At 41.5% G+C, this 17,156-nt stretch overlaps 1 protein-coding gene across 1 annotated transcript in view; it reads right to left on the reverse strand.

Moving 5' to 3' along the window:
* LOC146831442 (histamine H4 receptor-like) overlaps positions 1-17,156 on the reverse strand; it is a 60,455-nt gene that overhangs the window by 3,907 nt on the left and 39,392 nt on the right. The window contains exon 3 of the mRNA XM_085603912.1: positions 10,246-10,863. Within this exon, the coding sequence (XP_085460038.1) occupies positions 10,246-10,863 (618 nt within the window). The remainder of the gene's footprint in view (positions 1-10,245; positions 10,864-17,156) is intronic.

Genomic DNA, 17,156 nt, shown 5'->3' on the forward strand with positions numbered 1-17,156 from the left:
GGAACCCTCAACGCATTCCTATCCAGGGCCGAATCTGCGCTCATTCATGAGATACAACTAACTGAGCGCAGGTTATCGTTAGAACCTTTAACATCTATAGGCTCAGGTAATCCAGCCCCATTTACCCCATTAATGCATCCAAATCCCCCGTAGCTGCTCTTCCTGGGCCAACTAGGCAGCCTATATCCGTCCTAACTGCTTCACCTGATCCCACCTCATTAAGTCTGGCAGGTCCTCCTAGAGCCTCACTGGCTACTACTAGGAGCAAGCAAGCCAAGCAGGTTAAACAGGGGGCTGTGGGGGAGGAGGGGGAACCTCCAATGAAGAAAAGGAAAGCCTGAGGCATAGCAAAATCACATCCCAACTTAACAGGGGGCTCAAGCAGGAAGGTCTCTGCAAATGGGTGTGGGGGACGTCCGCAATCTTCTTTGCCAACCACCAGCGACTGCTCTCTTGTGGGCATTACTCCTGAACCAGCTAACCGTAGTAAGGATGATTTTACCACAGAGTTAATGCAGAAAATCTCCATTTTAATTGACCCCCTGATGCAGAAACTTGCTTCAATTGAAGATAAGCTCACTAAAATAGAACAGGGCCTCCGTATGAGCCCATCGATTAATTCTAATGCACAATTAGGCGGCGGGGGTATTCCACCAAACCGGAGGTTAGGGGTTTGCAAAGTAAGGGGTCAGATAATATACCACCCAGTTATTCTAGCACGGTTGTGGGTAATAGTCAGCTAAACCCATCAACTAGTGGTGGACACGGCACCCAGGGTGCACAACAGGACCGAGAGCTGGTAGAATACATCGACTCCAACAATCCTCAGCAGATGAGCAATATCTCCCAACATCTCTCCACCTACCGCCAGAAGCTACACGGTATACAGTTGTTTTGGGTAATGTCCCTGAGCTTGCAACACAGACGCTGCAGCACTGGTCAACCCTGTGAAACAAGGCACTACACCTGTTAAGTTCTAGAACAGGGATTACCACTGAACTTTTCACTGAATTTAAAATGGTGCCTAGGGTACTCTGGGTGGGGAAGTCTGGTAAATCTTTTCGGGGGGACTGTGTGGTTTTGAGGTTTAGGACACCTAGCATGGTTCAGTTTATATTGTCGAGGGCAAGGAACCATGATGCAAGGGATACTATCTCAGTACTACCACAGGGATTTTTCTACCGACCCACAACAAATACTAATAGTGTCAATGGGAGAGGGATATTCCATCCATTAGGGAATTACAATTACTCTGTCCCCGTAAGCAATCGATTTGACGCCCTTTCATCATTAGAAAGTACTGATTGACTTGATAGCATTGGTGGCCCTGCATTAATTACAACAAGCCTTATCGGGGACATGGGGAATTAGAACAAGGCGTTTTTACTAGTGACCCTGTTGACCTCATCAAAACAAGGACTATGAATGTATCGAGGGCTGCAGCTGGTAATAATGCGGGCAATCTAGGGGAAGACAAAATGCATTGGGAGAGCAAGTGGGCAGGCCCAGCCAGTGTATCCGAGGTTGGAGGCTCCTTATCGAATGGCCCCCCGGTACTGTGGCATCAAGTACCGCTTGTGGACCCGCAGTCCAAATGCCTCTCCTGAGTGAACCTCCAGGGCTCTATAAGCCCAGCAGTACAGTGGGTTCTTGGAACATTGTGGGGTTTTTATCTAAAACTGAATCTAGTGATTGGTCTACTTTTATTGAACAGCACAATATATGGGTATTTCAAGAGACATGGGCTTTGGAATAAGTCTACCATCCCGGGTTCTTAAATTTTTCAAAGCCAGCACAAGGTGGACAAAAGGGATTACGAATTGGTCGTGTATGGGATATCTTGTTAATTAACATCTATGCAAGAGGGATGCTGGGTGGGAGGCATTCAGAGACAGTTGCCCTCCTTGATAGACTCTTGGACAGCAGGAGAGAAGGTTGCAACATGATCATAGCGGGTGACTTTAACTGCTCTTTCGAACCTCTCGACCAAGAGGATGGCAATTTAACCTCTGATGAGGACTTACAATGGAATATTCCCCCCCAGACCTTAGCCCAATTCATAAATGGACGGAAGCAGCATTACAGCTCAAGGGGCTGTGCCTGGAGAAGGGAGTGAGGGCTGCAAATGGGAGGATGGAGTCGGACCGGAAGGGTGCGCATACTTTTAATAATGGTGTGAGAAACAGCAGGATAGATTATATCCTTCTCAATGTGGAATTCGGGTCCACTTACAAGACATGTCGGTTGTTGAACGGACCGAAAGTGATCATGACCCATTGATATTATCACTCAAGGATCTGAGCCCACTAGACAATAAGGATGTTGCCCACACCCAATTGGAAGCAGTAGTTTCGAATGATGACAGGAGAGTCAGATGGGCAAGGCTCGTTGAAAGAGAAGGGGACCTGGAGCTGATGAAATCTATGGTTGCTCATTCTGTTGCTATTCTCAACAACTGTTCTACCCAGGAGGACATTAACCACACTGTCCCATATGTCCATAGTGAACTATTCTCTAGTTTAAAACCCTTTTATCAAGCCTATTTCAAGGAAGAAAAAGCCTGGTGCAAAAATGGCCTCTTGGTACAATAAGTCATGTAGAGTGGCATACCGGGTACGAACGAACGCCCTTAGATCCATAAATAAAGGCGCGGTTAGATCTGCCAGGGCCAGGTATAAAGCAACCAAATCAACAGCAAAGAAGGAATGGGACGACAAACATTGGCTTGACTTGTATGTAATGATCGGGATATGGTCAAATTCTGGCAGCTAGTTAAGTGGGGAAGCAATGGAACACCACACATACCAGTTAACCATGTAGCACCAGAATCATGGGTTGCGTACTTTGAAGCACAATTTTCTAATTCAAATAATGTCTCGACTCACCCCCAACTTGGTTTCACCCCTACCACTTTATCGTTTGACAGCTCTGTGGTAGAGAAGGTTCTCCCATTGATACCGAAAGGAAGGGCACCAGGTCCGGATTGTTTACCGGCGGACTTGTTTCAGCACGACAAAGAGAATTGGGTCACCTACATCACCTATTTAGCCAACGCGATAGCTAGTGGTGCACCCATCCCTGATACATGGTCTGGAGCAGTCATTATTCCGATTTTTAAAAAGGGTGATCCTTCGCTACCTGGCAATTATAGGCCTATCCGCCTTATTGATTCAATGCAGAAACTAATTGCCAGGTTGGTCCTCAGTAGAATCCAAGCGTGCATTGAGGAGTATGAGATTTTATCACCACTGCAGGCCGGCTTTCGCCCCTTTACTAGGACCATCAACCAAGTTTTTAGGTTTGTTATGATTTACTGGAAAGTAGTTAACATAGGGGGAGGATCCCTTTATGCAGCTTTTATCGACCTTAAGTCTGCATTCGACTTGGTCCCACGTAATAAAATGTGGAGCGTCCTCTCGGACGCAGGGATGCCACAGGAGCTATTAGCCATGTTAATCAAATTGCACACATCGAACTATGCACAGGTCAGGTGGGGCTCAAAGGGTGAGGTCACCGATAAATTCCCTGTCCTAAAGGGGTGCGCCAGGGATGCGTCCTGGCGCCCACATTGTTTTCCCTGTTTATTGACAGGGTGGTCCACTATTACTCCACATGTCATACTGATGCCCCAAGTTTGGCAGGGCTGAGCATACCACTGCTCATGTTCGCAGACGACACCTTGATCCTATCTAAGACACAGAAGGGTTGCAGGCTGCTTTATCCAGGTTTGAGGTGTTCTGTCAAGATCATGGGCTGGTAGTAAATGTGGACAAGACAAAATTCATGGTTTTTCACAAACACAAGTTCATTAAAAGCAGTGTGTGCATGAACAATGCCCTTTTAGAACAAACAGATGCGTTCGCGTACCTGGGGATTACCTTAGGCAGGAAGCTTAACTGGAAATCTCACATTGATTTGCTAGCTTTAAAACACGTACAGCTGGCAGGAGCTCTTGTGAAAGAACATAGCCACTCATTTACCAAGCCCATTGCCCCTGTTCTTAAAATATATACCACCAAGGTCAACACTTCAATCCTATATGGTGCCGAATTATGGGGTTATGAGAACATCTCCATCTTGGTACGAGCCCAGAATAAATTTGTCAGAGCAATCACGAATTTTCCGCAATCTTCACCACTGTTGCCCCTCTTTATGGATTTGGGTTGCTTACGTATTGAGGATTTAGCCCGATATAGACCAGTAGCATTCTGGAGACGGCTCTGAGTCACTCCCGAGCTTTCCCAATATGCCAAATCTCTTCTGAATTTCAAGGGGTTGGTTGTTTGGGTAAGATCAAATGGCTCCAGAATGTAAAAAACACCCTGTGTGGGATGGGGATGAGTGGTCTATGGGAGCACCCTGAAGAAAACCCATTCCCAACAAAAAGGGAGTTTAAGGCTGCCTATTGGGATATGGTTAAGAGTAATTATTTTTCCTCTGCTATTAGGTCCACCCTGTCGAGGGACTTTTTGACGCAAAAACAGGATTTGGTCTGGAAGCCTACTGGGATGTCATCCTAAAACCAATGGATAGGAAACTATACCACCAGTTTAGGGTTGTCTCTCTTCCGATTAACACCTTTAAAAGTAAATGGCTTCTGCATGGGCCAGATTACTGTCCTGTTTGCTTGGCCCAGATGGAATCCATATCTCATGTTCTCTTTGTGTGTCCGGCCAATAAGTTACCCAGGACTAAATGGTTGAAACCAATCTGTATGGACCTAGGTAATAGATCTGCCACGGAGGCGCTAAGGATTCGGCAGACATCCACTAACGAACCAATAGTTATTGCTATGGCGCAATTTTTGAAATGGGCTTGGCTTATCCGTTCCAAAAAACTAAGAGAAACCCAAGTCTAGTTATAACTATTCTTACGTAAAGTTATTTTAGTGTGGCCCTGTTAATGAACTTACAATGGTGTTGAATTATTTTGTCTCACACATTTTATCGATGTATTTCTATGGAGCCTTTTTATATGATACAAACTCTAGTACTAATTCATGTTTTTAGCGATATTTTTTATGATTGCTATTTACAGCTCTGTGTTCTTATCTTAAGCATTTTCAGTGAATTTCTAAGGTTTTTTTTAATTGAAAACTCATACCTTTATTACACTTAACTATAACATTACTTTAACCTTTGTTTTTTCAGTGAATTTCTAAGATTTTCAAATACATATATATATATATATATATATATATATATATATATATATATATATATATATATATATATATTTAAAAATACATTGAAACTAACTACTCCAACATTGTTTGAGCACCGAGAATGTTCAACTTCTTAGTTTTTGTATCTCATATATACAGAAATATTCCCAGCAAAGTTTTCATAGTCTTTGTATGCATCCTTACATAAACTTCATATTTATATTTAAAAAAGACAGTGATAAGTTTTTCCAGTACTGTAAACTGTATGTTTTCACTATGTACATCCTTTTTTAAGGTGTGCGATCACTCTCATGGGAGACTCGACGATGACTTGCAGGAGGCTTGCTAGATTGTAGGGTTGTAAATTTTGTTTTGATCTATGTTACAGAGATCTTTCTCATGTGGTCAGTTATTATTGAATGCTAATCTTTTAATATTAAATTCAGTATAGTAATTATATTGTATATTGTATTACATATTTTGTTTACAAATTTACAGCTCTCGCAAGACGATAACTGGAGCGGAACCCACAATACCTTGGGTGGCGCATGATGGGACTGTACTCCTTGTCCGTCTCTCACGATCAGTTCGTGAGAACATACATTTGGAGTTAGTAAGAGTGCATTTTTTATGTTCTGAATGAAGTAAGACATCAGAAGTTTTGCTCAAAGTAGAAAAAACATTAATGTATTATTGCATTTGAGATATTAAGAAAGCTCTCTCTTTTTACCATCTTGTGGGCCTCTCGTGAAACACCTGCAAAATGCTCTAGATAGGGAAGACATACCAAGGAAGGACTGTGATTTGTTCATATGGATGTCTTTATTTAGCAAAAAAAATTCCTTCCTTTTTATGCTCCATTTACCTATTGGGTTTTGCTGTGGTTAGACATTTTTGCTACCTCTCTGACATAGCTGATTTTCTGTGATCAGAATGTCATCATTTGATTCAGATGAGAACCCTACTCCTCAGCTGTGATCTGTACAGGTAATAGCGGTGGGGTGGTGGGGCAGTGTAAGGGGAGATTCCAAGGGATGATGCAGAGGGAACATTTATTATTTATTTAATTTTCCCAAGGCATCGTCCCTCGGAATCTACCCCTACACGGCCCCATCGCTGTTACCTGCATGGACCGCGGCAGCTACTACTGTTCCTGCAAGTCATCCACCTCTGCCACCCAGGGAGTTCTTGGTTTGCCAATTTTTTCAGATGAGGCCTGGTGGAAAGAAAGTTTCTTGTAAATATGTAATTTGTGACATATGCAAAAAATGTTCAGCAGGGGCAGCCGGAACGAGCAAAATTCCATGAGTACCACTAAGATGTGGTGACATTTAAGGGCAATGGACCCTCAACACCTTGTTAGGGCTGAGTTAGCCTGTGTTGCAAAGCTTGATAACTCATCAGTGGCATCCACATCCTTTCAACCTGGTGACACTGTGCCTGCCCAGGTACTCACCACTCAAGCAGATAACAATTCTGCTTATATGAACGTAGCAAGGAGACCATTTATTTGTTCTGAGACTAGCAAGGGGTGCACGGAACAGGCTTGTCCAGGATCATAAATGCCCATCTAGGCAGTGGTTGTTTCTACATTTTTCTCCCCTTTGTTTTGAAGGAGTTGTTAGTTTTGCTCCCAGTTTCTTGTTTATGCTCTATCCTTAAAAAAATACAAACATTTTTTAAAATGTTAAAAAATCACAAGATAAAGTTGTTAAAAATGCTACTTGAAAAGCTTTTTTCATAGCTACCCTATACTTTCATTGTATATGTTATTTGTACTATACACTCCTTTTTTCCCTTCTTGATGACTCATGTGGGACACTCGAGAGAGCCATGATGCTCTCATACATAGCGTGGTTGACTCTTGTGGGCCTCTTGCCAGAGCCAGGGGCAAAGTCCTCCGTATCCACTCCAAAGGGGCAGTGATTGCTGCATTACACTCACAAGCCTCCCGAGAGAGCATAGTTTTAGAATGGAAAGTGCATATCCTGTTGTAATAGGTATAATTTATATACACTGGATTTTCGCTACCCCTATTTATTTATACGATCCGAAGGAGTCTCTCGAGATTGTAACTTTATTTTGAAAATAGTAATTAACTATCTGCTCCTTACAGTACGTACCTCTAAAACAAGGACCACAATATGCATTCCTACTAATGGAATGTATTGAGAACTCATCTACTCCTTTTTGCTATTCGCGATCCCTTGAGAGTCCCGGGAGTTCGCAAAAATTGGTTAAAACAATATTCATCAGGTTTCTTCACAGTAGTTATCCCTTAGACACCTCCTCTCTAAACTTAGGGGACAGCATGCCTTTCTGCTTCCCCCTTATATAGCTTTTTTGTTTCATTTCCACAACTCCTCAAATGTATCAGCCGAAATGTAGACCATGGCAGGGAAAGGGGATGTTACAGAGTTTGGGGTGGTGACTCAGAATAGGGATGTGACAGGGATTGAGATGGTGACAGATACTGCTAAAGAGACACATTGCTGGAGAGAGGATCTCATCATGCTCTGCTGTCCCATGCCTGATTCCCTCACTTGCTGAATGCCACATTGAGCTAGTCAAAAAAGTCAGTCAAATGTTGCCTTCATTTTAAATCATTCAAAGCTTAGAAAGTGTGTAATAAGACCATAGAGAATTGGAGATATCTCCTCACTGTTTTCATTTATCCTTACACAATCAGCCCATCCTATCATTATCCTTCTTCTAGGCCATTATCACTATCTTTCTTATCTTATTAACTACGGCACAGCCCACTAGTCTCACTGTCCTTCCCTTTATCATCACCCTGCTCTTTTCCTACTTTCTAAGCTCCCCATTCTTTTTCGTACATGCATATCCCCTCTTTGAATTCACTTCAATTAGCTTGTCTCCTCTCCCCCAAATATGTATTTCTTCTCCACCATGTGATCGCTCTCATACCTCCTAATACTGTGTTTTTGGATAAAGTTCTTACTACCGTGGAAGTCATTTAGTTTCCTCATTCACAAACAGATTTCATAATGCATTCTTTGAGTTTAGTAATTGACTGTGTAATGGCCACAAACAGGCATGCATAGTGTTGCACACATATCCCAGCAGACAGTGCTTCACTCAATGAGCTGTCCTCCTTCCTGCGTTATTCTCTCTTTCTTTTGCCACTGATGTATATCTTAATTCCAGGGGAGATGATTACATTGTCAGATACAGTTGTTGACAGGTATACCAGAAGTAGAGATGACACTTGAAAATAGGAGGTTTCATATTTGGAGATTATGAAGGGGTCAGTAGCTGATACTTTATTAAGAATATCCGTAAAATCCCCTGTGTTCATAACATGGTAATTCAGTCTTTATTTACATGCATCATCATTTAAGATGAGCTTACACAACTTTAAATGTTTTTTTATGTCTTCAAGTTGTATTTGCAATTCTCTGATTATATTGAAATGGGCGTAATACAGTGTTTTTTCTGTGCTACCATAATTTTTAAATTGTCTTCCCCGTAAACATTAATTGGATTGCATTGGACGTCCCACATTACATAATTTTTATTGCAAAATTAATTAAAATCATTGCAATCAGGCCATACAAAAACAATATAAAGTGTATATATTCCAATATTATAAATAGGGGTATACATTATTTTTTCACTCTGTTTTTCTGAAGTTTAAAAGGTTTAATCACCACTTTAGCAACTATAAACATGAAGCTCTAAAACAGTTGGCGCTGCGTTATGGATTATAGTTCAGTGTGAATTGTCGGAATCCAAAACTGTTTTTACTGCTGTCAGGTATTTCATGAAGGGTGCCGCCAACTGCACTGATTCGATATTTAAAATACACCAAATTTCACGTTCATTTTTGCACTTTTTAATTCTCCCGCTAAGCCTCTTTGCTGTCTTCCAACCCCACTGCTTCCTCTTCCGACTGGCGATATAGAGTCCATTCTGTTTTGGTTCCTTGTTGTACACTTTGTCATTGCTGCCAATCTGGAATCAAAATGCACTTGATTCCAAACTTCTGAGTGGCTGTCCTATCATGTCCCTGCTTTTCTTCCACACTGCTTTCGTCAGAGATGTTATATCTGCATCGAAGAAAGATGTAGGGGCTCTAGTTCTAAATCTTTGAAACATCTGTGTGGGATGTTGTTACATTGATTCCAGAGCGAAGAGCACTTCAACTTCTCCTGCTCAGCTCCTTTGTTCTTTTATACCTTAAAATACTGTAACTGTAAATTGTCTTATTTCTGTTTAGTCTTGTTTACCAACAGTATTTTCTAATTTTACTTTCTATCTGTATGTTTTTTTGGTGATGTTTTTTACTGAAGGTGCTATTTATTCAATCTTTTATCATTTTTCAGACTTTGAGAGATGCCGCTCATAGAGAGTTTGGCCGACGGGTTACTATGTCACAGACATGACGGATGTCCTGTCTGTCTTGTTGCAAGTGCCATAGAATATAATGTATGTGTAATAAGGCGAGCGGGATATCCGTCACATTTGTGATGTGACTCATCCAACAAACTTTAATCAGACCCAGATTTGTCTTTATTAATTAGCTGAATTTACTGAATCAGCACTTCTTAAAAAATCCATAATAATTGCAAAACACTTCATTCCAAAGCAAATAGCTGCAAATATAACTCACATAATAAGATTTTTTTTAAAGAATTTTACATAACAAAAAATACATTAGTATATTTATTTTGCTACTATTAAAAAATATAAAACATTCGCATTCGATCTTTATACCTAATTTCTCGAGGACTGCCAACCATTTCTTACAAAACAAAAACATGGCTAAGACTATTCTTCCTTCCTTATCCCTTATTCTGTTTGCACCAGTACTTCACTCATCCTCCTCTCCTATCTTAAAATTCTTCCCTTGACATGTTCTTTCTAGCATTTCCAGATTTCCTTGAGGCACTTTTACATCTACATATCGCAGGGAACAATATTTTAATGAAAGCTTTTTTAAAGGCTGGGTGACATAATGGATAAATAAAGGGATTGAGTGAGGAGTTAAGGTAAGTGAAGAGGTAAGCGGTATCAGACCACTCTGTTGGTATACAATCTTGTTGGCATACTTCACGTACAATCATAAGCAAGGAGCAGGGCGCCCAGCAAAGGCAAAATGTGCCCACTAGAACTGCTAGGGACTTCGCAATTTTGATATCTGCAGACAGCAATGCACTGTGTGTGGTAGGCGGAGATGTTCTTGGTGTGTTTCCTACACGGTGCTCCAAAACAACAGTTCTGTTGAAAGATGCATTGGACAGGAGGTTATTAAATAGTTTACTATGTTTAAAAAAAGAGTCATGCTTCTCTTTCCTTTCTTGTTTTGAAGGCGAGTTTTTGTTGCCATTACAGTTTGGCAAATATGCAATGGTGAAAATAGGACGTGAGTCTGTGGTGTTTATGACCAAAGATTTCTGTCTCATCCTTGTGCGGTGTCTGATATTAACGTAGGTGTTCAGGTTAAAATAAAGAATGCCGACAAGGGGGGTAAAGAAGAAAATAATGGATGACAACAGCCGGAAGTACTGGTTGTAGAAGAAATCAGGATTACAATCCCCCTCGTGAATGTTGCTGTAGCCGGCTACATATTCCCAGAATATTATCACTGGGCCATACACAAGGAAGGCGAGTGTCCAAGCAACCATCATTTTCAAAACAGCGCTTCTGATGTTATGCTGTTGTCCTCTGTAGATAACCTTTAAAAAATAATAGATAAGAAAATTGTGTGCATTTAGGCACTAAAAAAAATATCACAGTCAATTAATCTAGATTGCTTCGGTCAAAATGGGTAAAATTGCTGGACAGCCCTTTTCTGCTCCTCCCACCCGATTTAGAATGTGTTTGTGTAGACGGTTAATCCGCATTTGTGTAATGCTCTTATGAGTGGAAAATGTGTTGCCTGTTTTGGAGTCATAGTTTCAGTCAATCTTTAGGCACGGTAAATATGGTCCACGGTCTTCAGTCACTTAATTTGCAAGTGTACCAGAGCGTTCTAATATGAGGCACAGTACAGGTGCATAGTACTTCCACATGACCTATAGCAAAACTCAGGAGCAGCCATAACCTCTAAATCCTCACTCCATTCTCATATGTGAAAACAGGACCTGGCAACACCAATGGGTCTGCCTTAGCCACCAGTGGTTTGGCTTTGTCAATGCTTGTTTTGTTATGTATTTTGCAAAACTTTATTGTTAGCGGAACTGTTCAGCACTTTTCAATGGCTAAAAACTAAAATATTTTTGTTCTCAAAAGGAACACATTGCCATAGTACACCCTGGCATTGAACTGGATGTGCTGCTTGTGAAGGAGCAGCATGTTGTCATTCACAAAGAAGGTAGCCAATGGGTGAAGTGGACTGACCCTTTTCCACATGCAGTGCACTGTAGTGAGCAGAATAAAAATGTAAATGGCACATTAACAGACTAATGGATGAAGAAGGCTGTCTAAAAGCCCCTTTAGTTATGCATTTTAAACATTTTTGTTTTAGTAAAATCAAAAGATCATGGCCAACATCAGACCAAATAAACCATGTCAACTGTGCCAATCTAAACAAGCATTGGCATAGCCAATAGGTCTCGCCTTTGGGACCTTATAAGTGTTTAGCCATGCAACAGTTGCATAACTAAATACTTATAAGGTCCCAAAAGCGAGACCTATTGGCTATGCCAATGCTTGTTTTAACTGCTGCAATCTATTGAAGCATTGGATCATGGTGTGCACATGCACTGTAGCTCTAGGCTGGCCATGGTGGCACTTTTTGGAGCCCTCACAAAATGTCTCGCCAGACCAGCGCATGCGCTGGGTCAGGCGAGTCCTAAAAACCCTATAAACCACTTTGAGTTGTATGGAACAATGAAAAGCATTAAATTAGAGAAGGAGAAAATTAATGTGCATGCTGAATCTGTAAAACTGCAGGAGGAGCTGTATTACATACACACAGTGTTCAGAGGGAGAAACTGGCTTATGAATGAACTGTGTGTGCCCCATGGCATTATCGCATTACAGGAAGAGTTGCACATGCTTTTGCAGCCCCTGATGTAAAATTGATAGTGCTTGCACACTTATAGACCCAGCACTGTCTTCAGAGGGTGTTCTATCACTGGCATGAGGCCGTGACCCATGCAAATGAGGGAATCACTTTGCTTCCGCGCCTGCACCATATTATGGACGCAGGTGCTGAGGCAAAAAGGCCTTCAGGAGATGCACAGATAGTGTGCCACAAAAAAGTGGTGCACTGCGTGCAGTCTCTGCATGCAGCCCTCTGGGAGGGTGAAAGGAGGTCCCATGCACACCCCAGACATCATCCGGCAGAGGAATCTCTGCTCCCTCTTTAAAGTGCAGGCCGGTTGCCACCTGCACTGTGAATTACAGAGCAACTTGTTATCAGTCTCTCTGTATTTCATTGAATGTGCTGCAACCAGGGCAGCAGCGAGTTCAAGGCTGCCCTGGGGGCAGCACTTTGATTGTAATAGGGAGCACTCTCCTTGTTTGCGTTTGGTACACCCTTTTAAAGGTGCATCATGGTGCAAACAGAGACAGTGCGTCCATTACATAATACGGGACCAGGAGTGCAAATGAGAAACACCAGGAACAAGATGACAAGGTCTGTGTGATTCTACATCCCCAAGCACTGTTTAATAGTTTCTGGGATTATTGGTGCTTCTCATGCCGAATGGTGCTGAGTCAGCTCATCCGATAGTTTATGGAATGAGAATGTCCTCCATATTCTACAATCTGACCATCTGCTGCCTCAAAAGAATGCAGGTTCACTTACCTAATTGACGTAGGGACTCATTCGGACACCGCCAATAAAGCAAGTACAGTACTATTTACCTTGTGCAATAATATATTACCATTCCGAGTTTTTCCCATATTCATGGTGATTATGCAATCATAGAGCATACATTATTTGTTCCCTGCTTCTGCGGTGTTGTGTTTTTCCTTGCAGAACCTTCAGCAGGCCCTAACTCACAAAATTAGTGCAGGGAAAGTCCACCATGTACAGTCATTTCACTTACATTGTACAATTGATTTAATTGCAAACTCCAGTTTATGCCTGAATAAGGATTAACTGCCCGAGAACAATGAAGACCTAGATTCTCCAGTCCTATTTCCCTGCACTGCATAATTTTTATTTGACTTTTTAATGTGAAAAATGGTGCATTCAATTCATTATATACACTCATCCAATTCAGGTTTAAATTAACCGGGTTGCATTAATAGGAATATATATTTAAGAACGGTAGGTACAAAGCAGATGCACAGGAATAAAGACATGGGCATGATTGATACTCAGTGTTAGGAGTTTACCATCTGGCCACTGAGTGGCACTCACCAAGTCCTTCCAGTGCCCTGCCTTTATCCCTAAATAGGATTGTATACACTTCTACACTGCATTCCCAGATCCACTTCATATACCCATCCAGGCTTTGCATTATCTTCCTGATTCATCATGGTTCCTGTAGTCCTTTCAGTCTCCCAAGTCTGCCCTGATCAAGTCATGATGGTGGTATTATATTCTCTATCTTGATTCCTGAATCCTAAATCTGACCTCTTTAAACTTGTCTTTTGGACTTTTCTTGCTCTTGGCTCTGACCTGTTCTCTTTTGCTGGATTTCCTGTGTTCTGTCTTCTGTCTGCTGTTTTCCATAGTCTTCTTCTTTCCAAGTCTCAGAACTGATTTCCCTTAATTGATGGTTCCCAGATTCCTTGCCCCTGGTTGATTCCTTGTACTTGGCTCTCTCCCTTCACCTGTGCTCCTCCACTGACCTGCCAGCTGTTACTGCCCTGTCAGCCTAGCGTGCAGGGGCTCACAGCTGACCGTGCTACTGAGCCTCCTTGAACTCTACTGATCCTCCTACTATACTGCAGGCTTGATTACTGTTTTCATTGTTGTTTGATTACATGTTCCTATTCTGATTAGTTATTGTGTTTGTTGTCTTTCTCTTGTTTATCCTGCCTCCTTGGTCCTGTGTTTGTCTTGTTTATAGTTCTGACTGAAGACAACCAGACCTGCATTGTATATGCATATCTCTTGGTGGAAGAGCTGTGGCGCCGCGGCCAGGGCGACTGACTCCGGATTCTGGGGATCATGGTTCGATCCCCGGCGCCGGCGATTGTTCGCGCTTTACAAATGTGGATTATTATATTCCTTCTCTTTTATTTCTGTGTTCCTGTTCCGACTTTATATTCCTGTTCTGATAGTGTGCAGGTTTCTAGTATATTACATTTTGTGCATTCCTGTTCTGACCCTTATGTGAGTGCAGATTTTCCCTGAGCCCAGTTCCTGTTTCTGTGTACCTTCCAGCCATTGTTTTCCTTTGCCTTCTTGGGTGTTTATCCTGATTTTCATTTCTTCCATTGGTGCCAGTTAGACCCCAAAGCTTGTGCCTTTGGCGTTGAGAGACACCCAGAGCTCCTTCATAAGAGCTGCTGGGTGTCTCGCTGAACTGTGGGAACTTAATCTGCTCCTTGCCATCTTGTAGGATCCTTTTCACCTCCCAGAGAGATCAACTCTGAGGAGCAGACAAACTATCATTTATGATACCTTGTCTATTGTTTCCATGACTTTATCATATTGTTTTTACTTGTGTTAGCTTTATAGTTTTCAATAAAGACATGCAGTCCCCTATTCACTGCCTGTTGTTACCTTCTTCTGTTCTGTTTCCCTCCCTGACTCCAGGTACTGTCTTGTTTAATACTAACCTCTTCTCTAGAAACCCTTTGCCCTGCATAGAGAAAGCACCCTCAATTACCCTGTCTGTCCTGAACTAAGCTTGTGTGCCTCACAGATTGTCTTGAACTTTGCTAGATCTCTGACACTCAAGGTCTAAAATTGTGTGTCACAGGGCTAAGGTTGGTCTCTTCCACCACTAAACATGAAGTTCTTGGAGCAAGAGCTTAGAAAATAATTTGCTTTCTATGTTCGGTCGGTAGAATGGCAGGTGTGGGCTAATTTCTGACTTTTTCGGGTTTTTTTAAAAGCAGAAATACTCCAGTGGGAATCAAAGCAGATGTTGATATCACCGTACAAAGGAAAACGTGGACGCCCTTGAGAACATTTGTTGTACTTTACTGATAAAGATAGTAAACTACATTTGAAATTGTGCCTATGGGTGTCTGCCACCATAGCAGATTTGGGGATGTATCACAGTTTGCCCAACTATGAAAGGTTTTGTTGCTGTGGTAATGCTACTGTTGGATCTTTGGAACACCTAACCTTTAAATGCCCCTTAATAAACACCCTCATTTCTAAATGACTGGGAAAGAAATGGTGTTTACCTTCAGAGAAATCAGAGGCTTAGCAGCTAACTTTTCGATTTTTGGGCGAGTACGAAGACGTAATAGAATATACTTTCTAATCACTGTGTAGCATGCCATGGCACAAAGAGGAGGATTGGTCACACTGACAGTTTGTACGTTATTGTTATGTATATGTGAATGAGTAAATATATCTATATTACAACAATTTATTGAAAACTATAAAATAAAGTATTTGAAATAATGTTGACCAACCATCCATGCATCATTCTGAGTAATGCGGGATATTGTGTACTCCTGTTTGTAGGGCCTTAAGGTGCTGTGTGGAATTGTTAATATTCACTGAGCACATTGAGGCTTAGAAAGCCTAGTAAGTGTTTTATAATATAAAAATAAAACATAGGTGCCAGATGGTGTGTGTGTTGTCCTATGTGTGTACGGGAGAGGGGCAGGGGGAGCGATACCAGTAAAACAAAAACAGTTTGAATAAATTGGCCACATCAGGCACACAATATTTTGGCCCCTTACTCCACCACTGGTGAGGTAATTTTTAAGAGGGGCACTAACACCAAAGTACCCGCCATGAATAAAATATGTGGGAGAGGGCAGGAGGCACACAAAAAAGGAACTAGGAATTAATAACAAATGAGAGTGAGGGAGCTGAAAGAGGAATTGTATTGTTGCATTTATATAGAGCTTCCTGCCACTGACTGCGTTGCAAAGTGCTCCAATGGGCATCAGGATCCTGCACATCCTTTGTAGAGTGCAGGGATGAAATATAGGGTTGATTGTAGGTTGACCTGCGTAGGCAGGGTCATTTGATGTGTATGAGGTGTGGAGACATGCTCTAAAACATAATGTGGAGGCGTTGATTTGCATAAGCAATAGGTGTTGCAGAACTGAGGAATAATAGAGGTTTTGAATATGTAGATACCTAACTATTTTGTAATGTTGCAAGAGCAGGATTTTTAGTGATCTTTAAAAGTTAATAGGTTTACAAAACATTGTCATTCTTGCAGGGAGATAGAGTAACTGCTTTGACCAAAAAGGAGTTTCCACCTGTATTGACTTTGTTGAAGGCACAGACAGTAAAAGTAGAGCTAGTCTGGAAAGAGGCTATCTGCACTAATATTATATCCAGAGTCTTTGGTGAAGGAAGTGTAGTTCCTAAACCTTGAATGGCATGATGAAATAATCATATTGCTTTGAAGGGTACGCATCTTGCCAGAGGCAGTGTGTGGAGAGATTGAGGTACAGGAGAAATGTGTGACCTGACATTAAGTTTAATAATTCTCAAAGCTGTGTTCTTGATTCCCTATTGAAGCTTTAGTTTTACAATCACTTTGGTGAGTGCTCTATGGTATATTTCATTCACAAGCGTTAGTTGAAAGCCTACAACACTAAATAACTTTTTTGCTGAAACTCTTTTTAGGGGAAGATTCGACTTAGGCATCTCATCTTGTAAAATGTTACCTTAGTAACTTGATGCCTTAAGGTATCAAACAGATGTTTGTATGCATTATCAAATTAAGATTTTTTTACTTAGGGTGATGGTTTAATTGTTAGGCTAAGCTCCTTTTGCTAGAAGATGGGTAGTTGGTCCTTTTACCATAGGCTAGTAATGTGAATGACTTCTGTGCTAATCCATTCACATCCAATGGCCTAGAGCTATGAGACATCAACCAATGTCACAAAAGTCCAACCTGGATGGGTGAAAAAGTTAGTTGTA

Source organism: Triturus cristatus, chromosome 5_1 (assembly GCF_964204655.1).
Source record: "Triturus cristatus chromosome 5_1, aTriCri1.1, whole genome shotgun sequence".
NCBI lineage: Eukaryota > Metazoa > Chordata > Amphibia > Caudata > Salamandridae > Triturus > Triturus cristatus.